Source organism: Propithecus coquereli, unplaced genomic scaffold, assembly GCF_000956105.1.
Source record: "Propithecus coquereli isolate 6110/MARCELLA unplaced genomic scaffold, Pcoq_1.0 Scaffold327, whole genome shotgun sequence".
NCBI lineage: Eukaryota > Metazoa > Chordata > Mammalia > Primates > Indriidae > Propithecus > Propithecus coquereli.
In genome coordinates, this window is record NW_012148919.1 from 736,734 (window position 1) to 752,033 (window position 15,300).

Here is a 15,300-nt window from a genome sequence, read left to right on the forward strand (position 1 = left end):
AATTCAAGCCATTAACCTGCAACCTGCAAACTGATGGCAGCCTATTAAGTTTACACTGCCATGATTCATGTTTGGTGTATACTGATGCTAAAGCGTAATGCCTGTTTGCTTTCCTTGTATTGCTACACAGTAATGAAGTGAGGAAGGAGGGTGAAAAAAGGTGACAGGACCCACGCAAGGGGACAATAAGAGCAGCAGACTCACTTGCATAAAGAAGATTGAAGCCTTCCCTCCCTCCCTCCATCTCTCCGTATAGGCCCCAATGCACATCTGCGTCACTTAAGCGGGAGGAGGAGGCGCTGAGGCAGAGAGAAAATTGTACTGTGAGGATCTTGACAGCTTCACGGGCGGGCTTTTCCTTTGGTCTCCCTATATTTTCTGGAATATTTATTTTTTTCTTTTACAAACTGACTACATAAAGCCGCCCCTTCTGGCATTGCAGAAGGCATTTGAGTTTCTTAGAGATAGAAAACAAGCTATAAGGGCGTCCTCGGAGAGGCCAGGAACAGGGGCGCAGGTGCACCAAGAAGGCTGGCAGGGGATACGCTTCTTCGCGACTTGAGGCTCTTTCTCTCTGCGCGCTCCAGGCACTGTACTCAGCTGCAAGGACAGGAGCGCCGACACCTTCCCGACTAAGGGCTCTGTTCTGCCAGGAGCGCATCCCAGGGAGGTGTATCCAGCTGCCGCTGCCCCCCACCCCCGAGCTTTGGAGCGCGCAGATCTCCCTTCCTCGTGCATCTCCAGCCTCAGAGTCGTCCCTCCTCGCCATAACCACGGGGCCCCTGCGTGGGGATTGAGGATTCTAAGCCCTTGGCGTCCCACTCCTGCCTCTGCTCCCGGGCAGTAGTCTCCCCACGCCCAGGTCCTGCGGAGCTGACCACGGCTGAGCCGCGCGACTTTGCCATCAGCGCTCAGGTCTTCGCCTGGCAGGGCGCGAAGCCCGCCTCGCCTCCTCTGGCTCTCTGGGTGCAGAGGGCACATCCCTCCTCTTCCTCCGCCCCTGGGCTCCGGCGGCTCCGCCACCCGCTAGCCAGTCTACTGCGTGAACTGCGATCCCTTTTCCTTCTTTGCGTAAAGCATGTCAGGCTCTGGGCGAAAAGACTTCGATGTGAAGCACATTCTGCGACTCCGCTGGAAACTCTTCAGCCACCCGTCGTCGTCCCCCGGCGGCCCGGCGGGGGGCGGCTGCCTGCAACAGGACGGCAGTGGCAGCTTTGAGCACTGGGGACCCAGCCAGAGCCGCCTGCTCAAAAGCCAAGAGAGGAGCAGTGGGAGCACTTTCTGGAAGAAGCCTTCCTCTTCTTCCTCTTCTTCTTCATCGTCCTCCCCCTCCTCTTCCTCTTCTTCCTTCAATCCACTGAATGGCACGCTGCTTCCAGTTGCTACAAGGCTGCAGCAAGGGGCTCCCGGGCAGGGCACCCAGCAACCAGCAAGGACTCTCTTCTACCTGGAGTCCCTAGAGGAGGAAGTGGTGCCAGGCATGGACTTTCCTGGACCACACGAAAAAGGGCTGGTCCCGCAGGAGCTCAAAGCGGAGCCCGCCAACTCGAGCCAGGCAACAGGTGAAGGATGTGGACAAAGGTACAGTAAATCCCCATGGGGCTTCCGAGCATCTCCCAGTTTCCACTGATATCTCCACGTGAGCTCTTGTAGTTACTAAGTTTAAAACGTTTCAGGTTGAAAACGTGGGTTAAGAGATGCTAGCCCATTTTTTATTACCCCAGTTCTAATTTCATTAAAAGTTTGGTCATTAATTTCTATAGGTTCAAATATATTACTTTTCTTTTTGGAAGTTCTCAGAGTTGTAACCACCAAATGAACGTGCATGCATCTTGGTGAATCTCCAAGTGGAATGGGTTCTCATATTTCTGAGATTTTAGTGCTCGTCTGTCAGCTTCTGTCATTAAATTATAATAATCCCTCCTTATCTTATGTGAGGTGAAATTTGCTTTAAACATCATCAAAATGCACCTCATATACTGACCTAGTAACTAACTTGGCACAGTATCTAGCATCCCTGTGGCTCTCATCTATTCCAGGAGTAGTGAGGTGGACAAAATGAGGCCACTGGACCGGAGCACTGTCTCTCTCCCCACCCCACCTCCAGAAATAGTCGTATTTTCCATCTCAACTTCCTTTTTTGTTTTTGTACTTTATGTTCACTTTTGTCTTGTTCAGAGTAAGTCTTAGAATTAAACTGTTGCTAAGTTCCTTTGCATTCAGCTATCATGATTTGTTGGCTCAGTATTGAAATTGCATATGTTTAGAAAGCAGCTCAATATTTATTTCTAGTTTATTTATAATATTACACTTCTTTTTTGTAGATTTCTGCTACTTTGATGTCTTATACAAAATCCTTCACGCACATAAAACTCCTTCTGAGTTTTAAATTTCTAGAGAATTGACTCATTATTATTCTATACCACATTATTACTAGTTTTGTAATATAACCAGGATATGAAAGGATTTGCATTTAGATACGCATGATATCAGAATACATTATTAAGGAAGAAATACAGAAGAAATGTAAGAAAATGATAATGAATATGTTGATCAATTTTAATTGCCGCTCAATAACAAATTAGAAACAGAAGTAACTTGTTTAACTTTTGATTGAATTGGCTTCTTATAAAGTTGGTTAAGTAGCAAAAATATATAAAGCAAAATTATATATATATGCAGCATTATATGTGCTTTTTAATTAAGCTGACAAATGTGAAGTTAAATATACAAAAGAATCCTTAACTTTTTTCAATTATACGCATTATAGATTTTAATTTGAATTTTAAGGGCCTTGAACATATTCTCATGCTATATTAAGACATTTACTATAATGTAAGATTCTTATTTTAATGAGAGAGAATTTTAATTCGCAATTTTCAAAGGTTTTTCCATGCATAGGAGACCTAAGCATGCTTGTTTATTATTCAATTAAGTAAGATATTTTACCAAAAATAGTTATAACTTTGGGTACCACGAATACCAGGAAGTTATTAAATTTATGTATTCACTAGTCACCTATCATTTTAGACTTTTTAAACTAAAACGTGTTGGCTTTTTATCCCTTTTAATTGAGTAAATATGAAAATTTGGGGGCGATTATACATAAACATTTGGCAAGTCACCTTATTTATTTAGAAGGAAACAAATTGGGTTAAATATTTACTATTTAATAATTACTTTATTTAATAATTACTTTAATAAAACTGATATTTTGAGACTCTGACAGCTCAGAAAACAATAGACATTGAATATAAAATTTGAAATTAGCTTGAAATATCTGACCTCCTGGAAATATTAATGTTTCATTTTTTTAAAAATGTTTGCTTTATAACAAATACATTGCTAAGTAAATGAGGCACATTCAGCATTGATAGATTCTGAGAGTTTCATGTAAGTTGGAGAATGTGAAAATATTAATGGAGTAATGACAATAAATTATAATAAATTAAAAAATATGAAACTAATAATGATTACCTCAGGAATGAAACACCAGATTTAACTTCAATTACCTTACTTTTGAATATACTTCACTATTTGTATTCACAAAGAGTTGTAAGTGATAAGAATTCTGAAAATAACTCAAGTTTCAACCAAAATCATCTTTATTGTTGGAATCAGGCTGTCTTATGAGATTTTCCATGTGTAAACTATTAAAAATTTAGTGTAATTTTATTTTAAAATTCATATTAATACTTAAATTCTTGAGATAAATTGAAATTCCTCACTAGACAAATCAGTTAGTACTGCTAGTATTTGTATGTTCTTAAACTTTCATAGAGCACTGGTTCTGTGCTCATGACTGATTGAAAGTCACAATAGTAAAATTAGCTATTTGTCATTTTTAATATATAATATCTTGATATATGGAAAGAGTAAGGTTCATTGCCTAGAATAGACAGCATATCCAAAGTAAAATGCTGAAGGGAAATTTTATTGTACTTCAGAACTTCATGCAAAATAATCATTAATGTGGGATTAATTTTTTTCTGTGATAACAAATCCAGGCAAGCTACATAGCATTTGTAATGATCAATCAGTCAGTACATAACATAAACTGTAAAAGCCTGGCATGACATTTTTTATTACTTAGGTCATTATTGTATCACCAAACTATTATGTCATATTTAATAGTTAGAATTTTGTTTTATCAATTCTGACTTCTCTGCTAAATTAATTTTCACACATAAAGCAAGAGTTGGTCTCTTTTCTGATGTTATCTTTATTCATTTTATTGATATTCTCTTTTCATTTGATCTCACACAAGTTAGGAACTTTGTTTTGGAAAAGTACAAGTAGCTCAGTTGAGTAAACTGTTTTTTATAACAGCAGATGGAGGACATCCAGGAGAAAGCTGCCCATAATCTCAGAATTCTGGAAAGGTCAAATTATCATAGACTTGAAACAGGAGGGTAGCAGGAACACAGAGGCAAACCAATATATGGTCAAAACCCAACCTTTATCCTGTCCTACCCTAGTACACTAAATACCTACTACCATATCCCACCCGAAACAAATCTCAGTACTCTATAACTGTGATTACATTAAGAATAATTTTTCAATATGTTACTGACTTATGCTATTAATCTTTAATTTCTCCACTTCCCTATCCAAATTTAGTTTTGAAAGTATATAATTTCCTAGATATTCAGATCACCATATATTTGTATTGTGGATATTTTTGTCTAAAATCCCATATGTAGTAAACTACAAAACCAAAGAGCAATATTTATGTTCTTGCAGTTTATAGTGATGTGTGTGGGAGAAGAGATGTCATGTTTTAGCTGCTTGCTTTTTTAGATTCTAAATTTCTACAGAGTGCAGCCATCTGATTCCATGGTTTCAGTTACTATCCACATACTGTATTTCTAGATTTGCATCTCTAAACCTAGACCGGTCCCCAGCCTCTAGTCTCATGCATTCACCTCCCTACCTGATCTGTCTGGTGGACATCACAGTTACTATTTAAATACAACATGTACAAAATTGAGTTAACAATCTCCCTTCTGTCTTGCTCAATTTCCTTCCTTGTCTCAGAGAATAACTCTCCATGTGTTAGGTTGTGTAAACCAGAAATCCAGGATCATATTTCTCAACATCCTCTTTTCCATCATTTTTTAATATTCCTCCCCTGTCACTTTTACTTAGAAAATCTCCCTTGTATCTGTCCCACCTCTTTCCATCTCCGTTGTCTGCACCTAATCTAAGGTACTGTCTCTTTGAATTTGAGTTCTGCAACTGCCATCTATATCACCTCCCCTCATTACCTGAAGTGAATAAAAATTATAAAGTAAAAAGCTGAACCACTTTTCCACATCCCTTACTCTCCTTTTCCCTCAAAGGATTTCTACCACTCTCTGATCACAATCTATATCGTGGGCACTCGCTGATCACAATATTTACCATGCACAACCTGGTTCTAAATGATCTGTCCTTTTGTCTGCTATATAGGTCCCTCACTCACTAACCTTCCCCTTCCCCTTTGCCTTCCAGATGTAATGTCTTTCTCTATACTTTTTCACTTTGTCTTGGGGCCTCACAAACTTGTGTCCTCTCCTTGCATAGTGGCTATCTTTCCCTCAGTCAATCCTTTTGTGAGTTCATTCCTGTTGATCACTGAGATGCCTTGCATAAAAGCTCTTTAACTTTCCCAAGGAAGCAGTTCTAGATCACTTAGACAAATACATTTTCTCTTGTTTTATGTTCTTAGACTAACTGCTCTCTACTTTTTTTCCAATTCCATATTGAAGCTTGTAATAACATATTAATATTTTTGTTGATTTTATTAGTCCCTAACTGAATTGCCAAGTGGAGAGGAGTACGTCTGTTTAGCTCATCAGTTTGTCCTTATCATAAAGCATGTAGTTACTCAATAAATACTGTTCAATGAATAAATATCTATCATAATCATATTGAATGGCATTGTTTAAAAATTTACTTTTTCCTAGATAGCACACTGAATATTTGTATGTATAAGTTAAAATTCATAACACTCTATGATCCTGGTACATTTATGTATCCCTTTAATATAATGATTGTATAGATAAGAAGACCAAGATATAGCAAGGGTGACTAATTTTCCTGGAATCACGGGCTTGGAAACAGTACAGCTAGACTTTTAATCTTGGCCATATGACTCCAGACTCCATATTATAGGCCATTTTGCCAAATATTCTTTTTTTTTCTTTTTCTTTGTTTTTTTTTTTATTTCAGCATATTATGGGGGTACAGATGTTTAGGTTACGTATGTTGCCCTTCCTCCCACCTAAGTCCGAGTTTCAAATATGTACATCCTTCGGGTGGTGCGCATTGCACTCTTTGTGTATGCAAATACCTGTCCCCTCCTCCCCCCTCCCCCCTCCCACCTACACCCTCCCCCTGCCCAACATCCAATAGATGTTATTCTTATATGTGCACTTATGTGTTGATCAGTTAATACCAATTTGATGATGAGTACATGTGGTGCTTGTCTTTCCATTCTTGGAATATCTCACTTAGTAGAATGCATTCCAGCTCTATCGAGGAGTATACAAGAGGTGCTATATCACCATTGTTTCTTTTTTTTTTTTTATTTCAGCATATTATTCTTTCCCACTGCTTAAGCAAACAAACAGAACGAAAGAAAAAAGGGCTACGGCTAAGGATATGAAGGAACACATTTCTTATTCTCTTGGTGGAAATTATGCTTGTGTTTTAATGTTTAAATGGACTTTTTACAATGAAGGTGATGAAAAATGCTTGATAAGTTTCATTCATAGAGGACTTCTTTCTTAGTTGAAGTTAGGAAACAATTATTTCCTGAATTATGGTTCATTCAGTGCATTTTATTTTTTAACTATTTAACAGTATGTAGGTATAACCTAGAAATGGAAAAAAATAATAATTTTGTACACTTAAAGAGAGATTTATGATAGCAAATTTTCTTCTGAAAGTCAGAACCATTGTCAGAGAACTGTAACTGAAAGAAAGCATACACCATTGAGATCTCATGGAGGTTCGTGGGACCTGCATCAGACATTAGTTTAGAATGAAAAAGAATCAACCCTACTTCAGTCAAGGGAAAAATCAACTTTGAAAATGATAAGAGATTATTTCCTCAGGAAAGTGGTTCTCAACCTATACTTTCACAAAACACTAAAATGAAATAATATTCATCTTTTTCATTACCCTAAATTTCAGAGTGAAAAAGAGTATAATGGAGAGATTTTACTGAATTTTGTGTTTCTTTGCTAATTTATCCTAAGTTTGGGTGTTATGTAGCCTACTTTTATTTAAGTAAGAGCTAAGAAAAATGATACCTTCTTTGGACAAAGTTTCTTTTACTTATCTTAGGATGAATTTATCAAGATTATACATAATATTCTACCCAAAAGCCCCCGATTTCCAGACACCTTAGTCTCTGAGTAAGTTTGTTTTAGGCAAACCAAAAAGATCACATAAAAAAATGGGACCACTCAGTTGTATTTCCAGGTACCCAAAACCCCAGAACTATCTGTAAGAAAGACACGAGTGTAAGATAAAATAGGAATTACAACTTATTTTTAGCTTTTTATTTCAGCATATAATTGGGGTACAAATGTTTAGGTTATGTATATTGCCTTTGCCCCACCCGAGTCAGAGCTTCAATCTTGTCCACCCCCCAGATGGTGCGCATCACACTCATTATGTGTGTATATACCCATCCCCTCCTCCCCTCTCCCATCTTCCCGACACCCAATGAATGTTATTGCTGTATGTGCACTTAAGTGTTGATCGCTTAAAACCAATTTGATGGTGAGTACATGTGGTGCTTATTTTTTCATTCTTGGTATGCTTCACTTAGTAGAATGGGTTCCAGCTCTATCCAGGATAATACAAGAGGTGCTAGATCACCATTGTTTTTTGTGGCTGAGTAGAACTCCATGGTATACATATACCACATTTTATTAATCCAGTCATATATTGATGGGCACTTGGGTTCAGCACAATTCACAATTACAACTTTTTAATTATAACAACATAATATTTAGTGGAAGGACCATATTCTGTTTTTCATTTATAAGTTTCTAATGAGTACATTGTAAACTATATTATTTGCTTCTCTAAGTTACTATTTTAAATCAATTAGAAAAATAAAGAAATCTTTCTTATCTAATGCTAATTAAAATTAGCATTTGGCTAATATAGAATATAATATTGATCAGATATTTGTTTTTGTTTGTTTGTACCAAGCCTCCAAAGATAATTTGTATATCTTCAGATGACATGCTTTTAACAACTACATTTTAGGTCAAATTTGACAGATTTTGACCAAGGTCTCTAATAGAATTTATAGAAAATTGTGATCTGCAGCATATATTTTAGTTAAATCAAGTTTCCGATTATAAAAGTGTGTAATATTTTAGACAGACTTTCAATGTAAGGACCAGTACCTCACACTAACAATTTTATTGTACCATCCAAAATAACTTTAGGTATGTTTATGGCAGTTGTAAAAAACAAATGCTGTGGAAATTGCACTCTTTACTTTTCTTCACTTAAGATAATATTATTCAGAACTTTATAGGAAAAATCTAATGTAGACACAGATAATCGGAGCAGAAATAAAGACAATTTTGAAGATTTTGTAATTCAAGTATAGGCAAAATCCTGTTCACTAAACAGATTTGATGCTGACTTTTCTGTCCAGAATCTGAAAATAGACTAACATAAATGTTAAAGAAAGAGTAACAAAAGTAAACTTGACCAGAAAAAAAAAAATGATGTACTATAATTGTAGGACCCCAAGAAAAAGACATTTTGAATGGAAAGCCTATGAGGCAGATCATTGTGATAGAAGACCTGTCACAGAAATGATGCTTTTTGAAAATGATCTGAGAGTCTTCAATATTAATAAAGAGTGGAATCAGTCTGTATTATCTCTAAACTCAGCCTTTTCCATTATTTAAGTAGTTTTCACCCAATTCTGATAACTAGTAATCATTGGAAATCTTTCAGTTAGATTTCTTATCATACTTTTTTGTGACACTGTATCCTATTGGATCATGTTGACACCCATTGTTTTTTTCCTTCGTGATACCGATGAACATTTGCTAATGTAAGCATTTAGTCTTGACTGAAATATGATGAGACAACTTAAATTATAAGATCAAAAAGTTGGAATGGTTTATAATATAAAGGAAGAGAAGAATCTAACTATTTTATAATTTTTGAAGAGGTACATGTCAATATCTGCATTAAAAAGAAAATATCTGCTTTTGTTTTGTTTGTTAAGTAGATTCTAATTGTACTCAAATGTGCAAGAGGTATCTTTGGGCTAGTATTTTTACATATCAGAGTTTCACAGAAATAGAAAAGTAGCTTTGGGGAGGAAAACTATTTTTTAGAATTTATATTTTTGAATTTATTGATATAAAACGCTGTGAATTTACAACTCTGAGATTCACCTTTGAACTCGATTTTTGAAAATAAATGTGGAGTAGATTTTATCGGTAATAAAATTAAAATGCAATTCCTACTTTTTCAGTCACTTTGCCTTTGGTATAATAATATGTAATTTCAACAGAAAAGTTCATAGAAATTGATACCTAAGCATTTGTCACTTGTTACTTGTTGATTGCTGATCCACTGACCATTTACAGACATTTATTTGTGTAATTTTTCATGAAAATACATGACAAATTTGTATTATAAATAATTTTATAATTCTGGGCCAGATGTGGTGGCTCATGCCTGTAATCCCAGCACTTTTGGAGGCCATGGTGGGAGGACCACTTGAGCCCAGGATATCAGTACCAGCCTGGGCAACATAGCAAGACTCATCCCTACAAATAAGAAGAAAGAAAATTAACTGGGCATGGTGATGCACAGGCCTGTAGTCGTAGCTACTTGGGAGGCTAAGGCGGGAGGATCACTTGAGCCCAGGAGTTTGAGGTTGCAGTGAGCTGTGATTGTACCACTGCACTACAGGCTAGGTGACAGAGTGAGATTGCGTCTCTACCATAAATAAATAAACAAACAAACAAACGAACAAATAATTCTGGTTAGCAGTCATTTTGATTATATTAGTAAATGGTTATTAGCAATATGAACGTGCCATTATATATAACTAGAAATTAGGTACTAAACTCTCTGATAATTGTAAGAAGCTTAATAAACATAAAATTGAAATCCCCAATGGAAAGGAATGAAAGGGAAAAATATTTAAAGAAATAATGACAAATTTTCCAAATTTAATGAAAATTATAAATTCTCATATTCAAAAATCTCAATCAATTCTAAGCATGAAAAACATGAAAGGAAATACCACCAAGCATATGAGAATCAAATTCTCAAAAACAATGATAAATAGAAAAATATTAAAGAACCCAGGAAAAATACATAGAGCGGGATAAAAGTAAGGATGATAGGCCATTTGTCATTGGCAATAACGCAAGTGAGAAGACAGTGAAAATATCTATTGCACTGTAAAGGAAAAAAAAAGCCCCTCTAGAATTCTATATACACTTCAAGTATTTTTTAAACAGAGGGTGAAATAATTTTTCTGGACATAGAATGGTTGAAATAATTCATAAACAGCAGACAAGCTGTACAAGAAATGTTAAAGGAAATCCTTCAAACTCAAGTAAAATAATACCCGTTGGCAATATCAATACAAAGGAACGAAGAACACCAGAAATTGTAACTATATTGATAAAAAAAAAAAATTTTAAATTATTTCAGTCTGGTAGATTTGAAAGATAATTGATGGTTGAAACAAAAAGACTATATTGTGAAGCTTTTATTATATGTGTAAGATGAATATGTGACAACAATAATATTAAGACTAGCAGAGAAGAAATGAACATATAGTATTTTAAGGATTATATGGGAAATGTTAAGTGTTACATCATTTGAAAGTTGTTTAAGGAATATATTATGAGTCCTAAAGCCATGAAGAAAATAATAAAACAATGATAAATCATACTAAATCAAGAAAGAAGAGAAAATGATCTCTCAAAATTACTGAATTAATCTAGAAGATAAAAATAAAAGAAATGATTGTTACAATTAGAAAACATATAGCACAATGATAGTCTGACTGCTAGCTATATTGATAATTACGTTAAAAGAAACTGGTCTGCACATTAACGATCAAAAGGCAGAGATTATCAGACTGTACAAGAAACAAGACCCTTATGCTGCTTATAAGAAACATACTTTAAAGATAAACACACAAATTGGATAAAAGTAAAAACATGGAAAAGATTTATCGTGCTAAAACTAGCAAAAGAAAGTGAGTGGATATATTGATATCAAAGTATATCTTAGAGAAAAGACTATCAATCTGATAAAGAAAACCTATGAAAAACCTACCACTAAATCATAATGTTAAAAAACTGGGTTGCTTCTAAGATCAGGAAAAAAATGAGACTGTATTCTCCTAACATTTTTATTCAACATTGTATTTTTCAACACTTAAACTCCAATTTAATGGAGAATACATTTGGTGTTTGTTTTTCATATTTGTGATACTTCACTTAGAAGAATGGTCTTTAGTTCCATTCAGGTTAATACAAGAGGTATTAGTTCACCATTTTTTATGGCTGAGTAGTACTCCATGATATACATATACCACAATTTATTAATACACTTACGTATTGATGGGTACTTGGGTTGTTTCCACCTCTTTGCAATTGTGAATTGTGCTACTGTAAACATTCGAGTGCAGGTGTCTTTTTTTATAGGATGTCTTTTTTACATTTGAGTAAATACCCAGTAGTGAGATTGTTGGATCAAATAGCATTTCTACTTTTAGTTCTTTGAGGTATCTTCATACTACTTTTCATAGAAGTTGTACTAGTTTGTAGTGTATGAGTGTTCCTATCTCTCCACATCCATGTCAACATTTATTGTTTGGGGACTTTTTGATAAAGGCCATTCTCACTGGAGTTAAATGATATTTCACTGTGGTTTTTATTTGCATTTCCCTGATGATTAGAGATGTTGAGTATTTTTTCATATGTTTGTTGGCCATTAATCTATCTTCTTTTGAAAAATTTCTGTTCATGTTTTTTGCCCACTTTTTAATGGAGTTGTTTGATTTTTTTCTTGCTGATTTGCATTAGTTCTTTATAGATTCTAGTTATCAGCCCTTTATCAGATGTCTAGCATGCAAATATTTCCCCCATTCTGTAAGTTGCCTGTTCACTCTAATGATAGTTTCTTTGGCTGTGCAGAAGTTTTTAAATTTGATCAGGTCACATTTATTTATTTTTGTTGTTGCTGTGATTGCTTTTGGGGTCTTATTCATAAATTCTTTTAATTCAATAAAGAAACAAAAACAAATAAAAAAATCTATTTTTTAGAAAGAAAGAAGTAAAACTTTTTATTTGAAGACAAATTGATCATCTATTTAAAAATGAAGAACTAAAACTGTCTTTATTTGCAGACACAATTGTCTATAAAAATTTTATGGAATCACAAAAAATGGTATTGTGTTTAGCAAAGTGGTAGGGTACAGAATCAACATACAAAATTCAATTGTATTTCTAGATATTAACAATGAATAACTGGAAATTGAAATTGAAAAAATAATATATTTTATAATAATGATAAATTAAGAAATACTTATAAATATGACAAAAGTTAAAAACTCATGCACTGAAAATGACAAAGCCATGCTGAGAGAAATTACAGCCCCCAAAATGGAGAAATATACCATGTTCATGGATCATAAGGCTATTAAATTATTAAGGTGATAATTCTTCCTAGTTGATCTGTAGATTAAATATATCCTACAAGAAAATCCCTGCAAGCCTTTTTTGTACAAATCGATAAGTTTTTTTCTAAAAATTCATATAAAATTACAAAGGACCTGGAATAAACAATTTTAAAAAAATAAATAAATTGGAGAACTAACACTCCTCATATCCAGACTTGTTATGAAGCTGCATTCATCAAGATAGTGTTGTATCACTGTCAAAATGTATAAACAGATAAATGGAGAATGGATAAATAAATTGGATAATAGTCATATAAATATTATTCTGCCATAAATATAGAGTAAGCAAGTATCACCCAATTGTAAAATTAAATGAAAAAAATGTTATGATGAGCCGAAAAGCTCACTGTATGGTATATTTCACCTTAATGTTTATCTATTATAAGTCAGATTTATCCATTGTATTGATTATCCTGACTTTGTATAAATATTTAATTCTAACATTCCTTAAATCATATATTGGAATCAAGCACTCGAATTTGATAGAGTCATCTATTGACATTTGCCTTGCAGAATTTGATAATGAAATATGCCATTGAGACTTTTGCTTAAGTCCTCTTGGCAGCAGATGAGAAAAAAAAAAAGGGAAGTCTGAATAGTTTTATAGCAAGCCTTTCTGCACAGAGAGCTTAGAAGCCTTTGCTATATGACCACAAGAGATTTTTTTCTCTTTTATCTCCATTGCTGATACTAGAGGAACAGTGGGGAGTGCGAATACTGTCCATGAGCTTTGTCTTAATGGTACAGAATTTTACTATTTAAGTTTTATGGGGGTAAGAAAAGAATGAATAGATTTTTACCCGTGTCGAATGTCTTGAATAGCAGTAGTGTTCACTGTATAAAGCAATTAATAAAAATATATGATATGATCACATTATGGTAAAACTTAAAAAAAAAAACTTCACATGCATGTTTATTTCAGAGAGAATAGTAAAAGTCAAATGTCACATTTTGTATGTTTGTTACCTGAAAGTTATAAGATTACCCTCTGTGTTCTTGACATGTAATACTGAGCTTTATTGCTACTATCTTTTAACTAAGGAGCTATGAGAAAGTTGCAAAAGATGTTAATTTCTAAAATATTGACTTTAATGCACATAATCAATGTCAAAATTAGGTGTACTGTCTATAGGTGTCCTAAAAGTAAGGAATATTGCCATCTAGTGGATATTTAATCACATCGAAGCTATGTGGTCCTTAGAAAAAATATGAGAGATGATCAAACAGTTAAAACTAATATAATATAGCAGATAAAAATATGAAGATATCCTAAGATAGTAACAAATTCTATATGAAATATTTGTTCTGTTTTCCCTACATTCAATTTTCATTACACTAAGTAAGTATAAAAAATGTCTACTTCTTGATGATAATTTAAGGGGACATAGCTGGAAAGAACTCTGATCATAATATTTAATCGAATATACCATATTATTAATTACTCAATGTCTTGCTATTTCATGGAACAGTTGGAATGAATAATTGAAATTAGTCTTTAATCCCCAACTTTTCAAATATTATCAAAACTTAAAAGTTTTTAAAAAGTGGACAGAGAATTGACTGTCTACTTCATAAAATGTAGCAAATTTTAATGACTTAATATCATACATTAATAAAATCTACAAGTATAATATTAAGAGGGTACTAGCTGCATTTTGAATAAAATTTTCTAGTTTAAAAAGAGTACACATGCAAATAATATAGGCCAAATTTATGGAATATAAATAATTAAAAGAAAAATAGACATATTACTCTTGTAGCATTTATAAATTTCTCTAAATTTGTGTCTCCATGAATTGCATGAGGTTGCCAACTCTGCCTTTCCTACCTGATATGAATATTTACTGAGATAATCATGGTAAAGTAGCTAAAAGTACTTAGAGACTTTAAAATATTATACTGTAACAGTTGAGCTAGCAATGTTGGTAGTATAGTCCATAATACCAGAGTTAATGAAATGAGATTGAAAGTTCTTGCAGCATGTAACTTTTCTCCATTAGACAGAATTTTATCTAGCTTCTAATATTGTCAGACGTAACTTACTGGAAGATATTTAAATATAGCTTTATTATTATAACATATAACCTTGCAGTTATTATTATTTAATAACCTAACATTGTTCTCCAGATGGTCCACTGGCTATTAAATTTTTTTATAAAATAAAAGACCAGAAAAATATAAAACAATAAACACTAGGCCCTCTTTATACTAATTCTGTGAATGTTTCTTTGAGTTTTACAATATCAGGACAACTCTTCAGAGTTTCTATAAAAGCAACAGGTTTACAAGTCTAATTCTATCTTTCAGACTACTGCCTTGCTCTGATTCTAGCAATTACAACTAGGATATGACTTAGCTCTGTGTTCCCCAAAGCCCGGGCCACACCAGTACCTTCGCAGCCTGTTAGAGACTGGGACACAGAGCAAAGCCGCTCCCCCATGGAAAAATTGTCTTCCATGAAACTTAGGAAAGGGGGTGGGTACTGCACACTGCACAGCAGGAGATGAGTAGCAGCGAGCCAGCGAAGCTTTGTCTGTATTTGCAGCCACTCCCCATCA

The 15,300-nt window shown here is 34.3% G+C and overlaps 1 protein-coding gene across 2 annotated transcripts in view; it reads left to right on the top strand.

Annotated features, from left to right (window-relative positions):
- Positions 1-277: 277 nt before the first annotated feature.
- The window catches only part of KLHL1 (kelch-like family member 1), a 347,076-nt gene continuing 332,053 nt past the window's right edge, over positions 278-15,300 (top strand). For both annotated transcript variants that reach the window (XM_012650443.1, XM_012650442.1), the window contains exon 1: positions 278-1,581. In XM_012650443.1, coding sequence (XP_012505897.1) covers positions 1,079-1,581 — 503 coding nt within the window. In that variant the 5' untranslated portion in view covers positions 278-1,078. The remainder of the gene's footprint in view (positions 1,582-15,300) is intronic.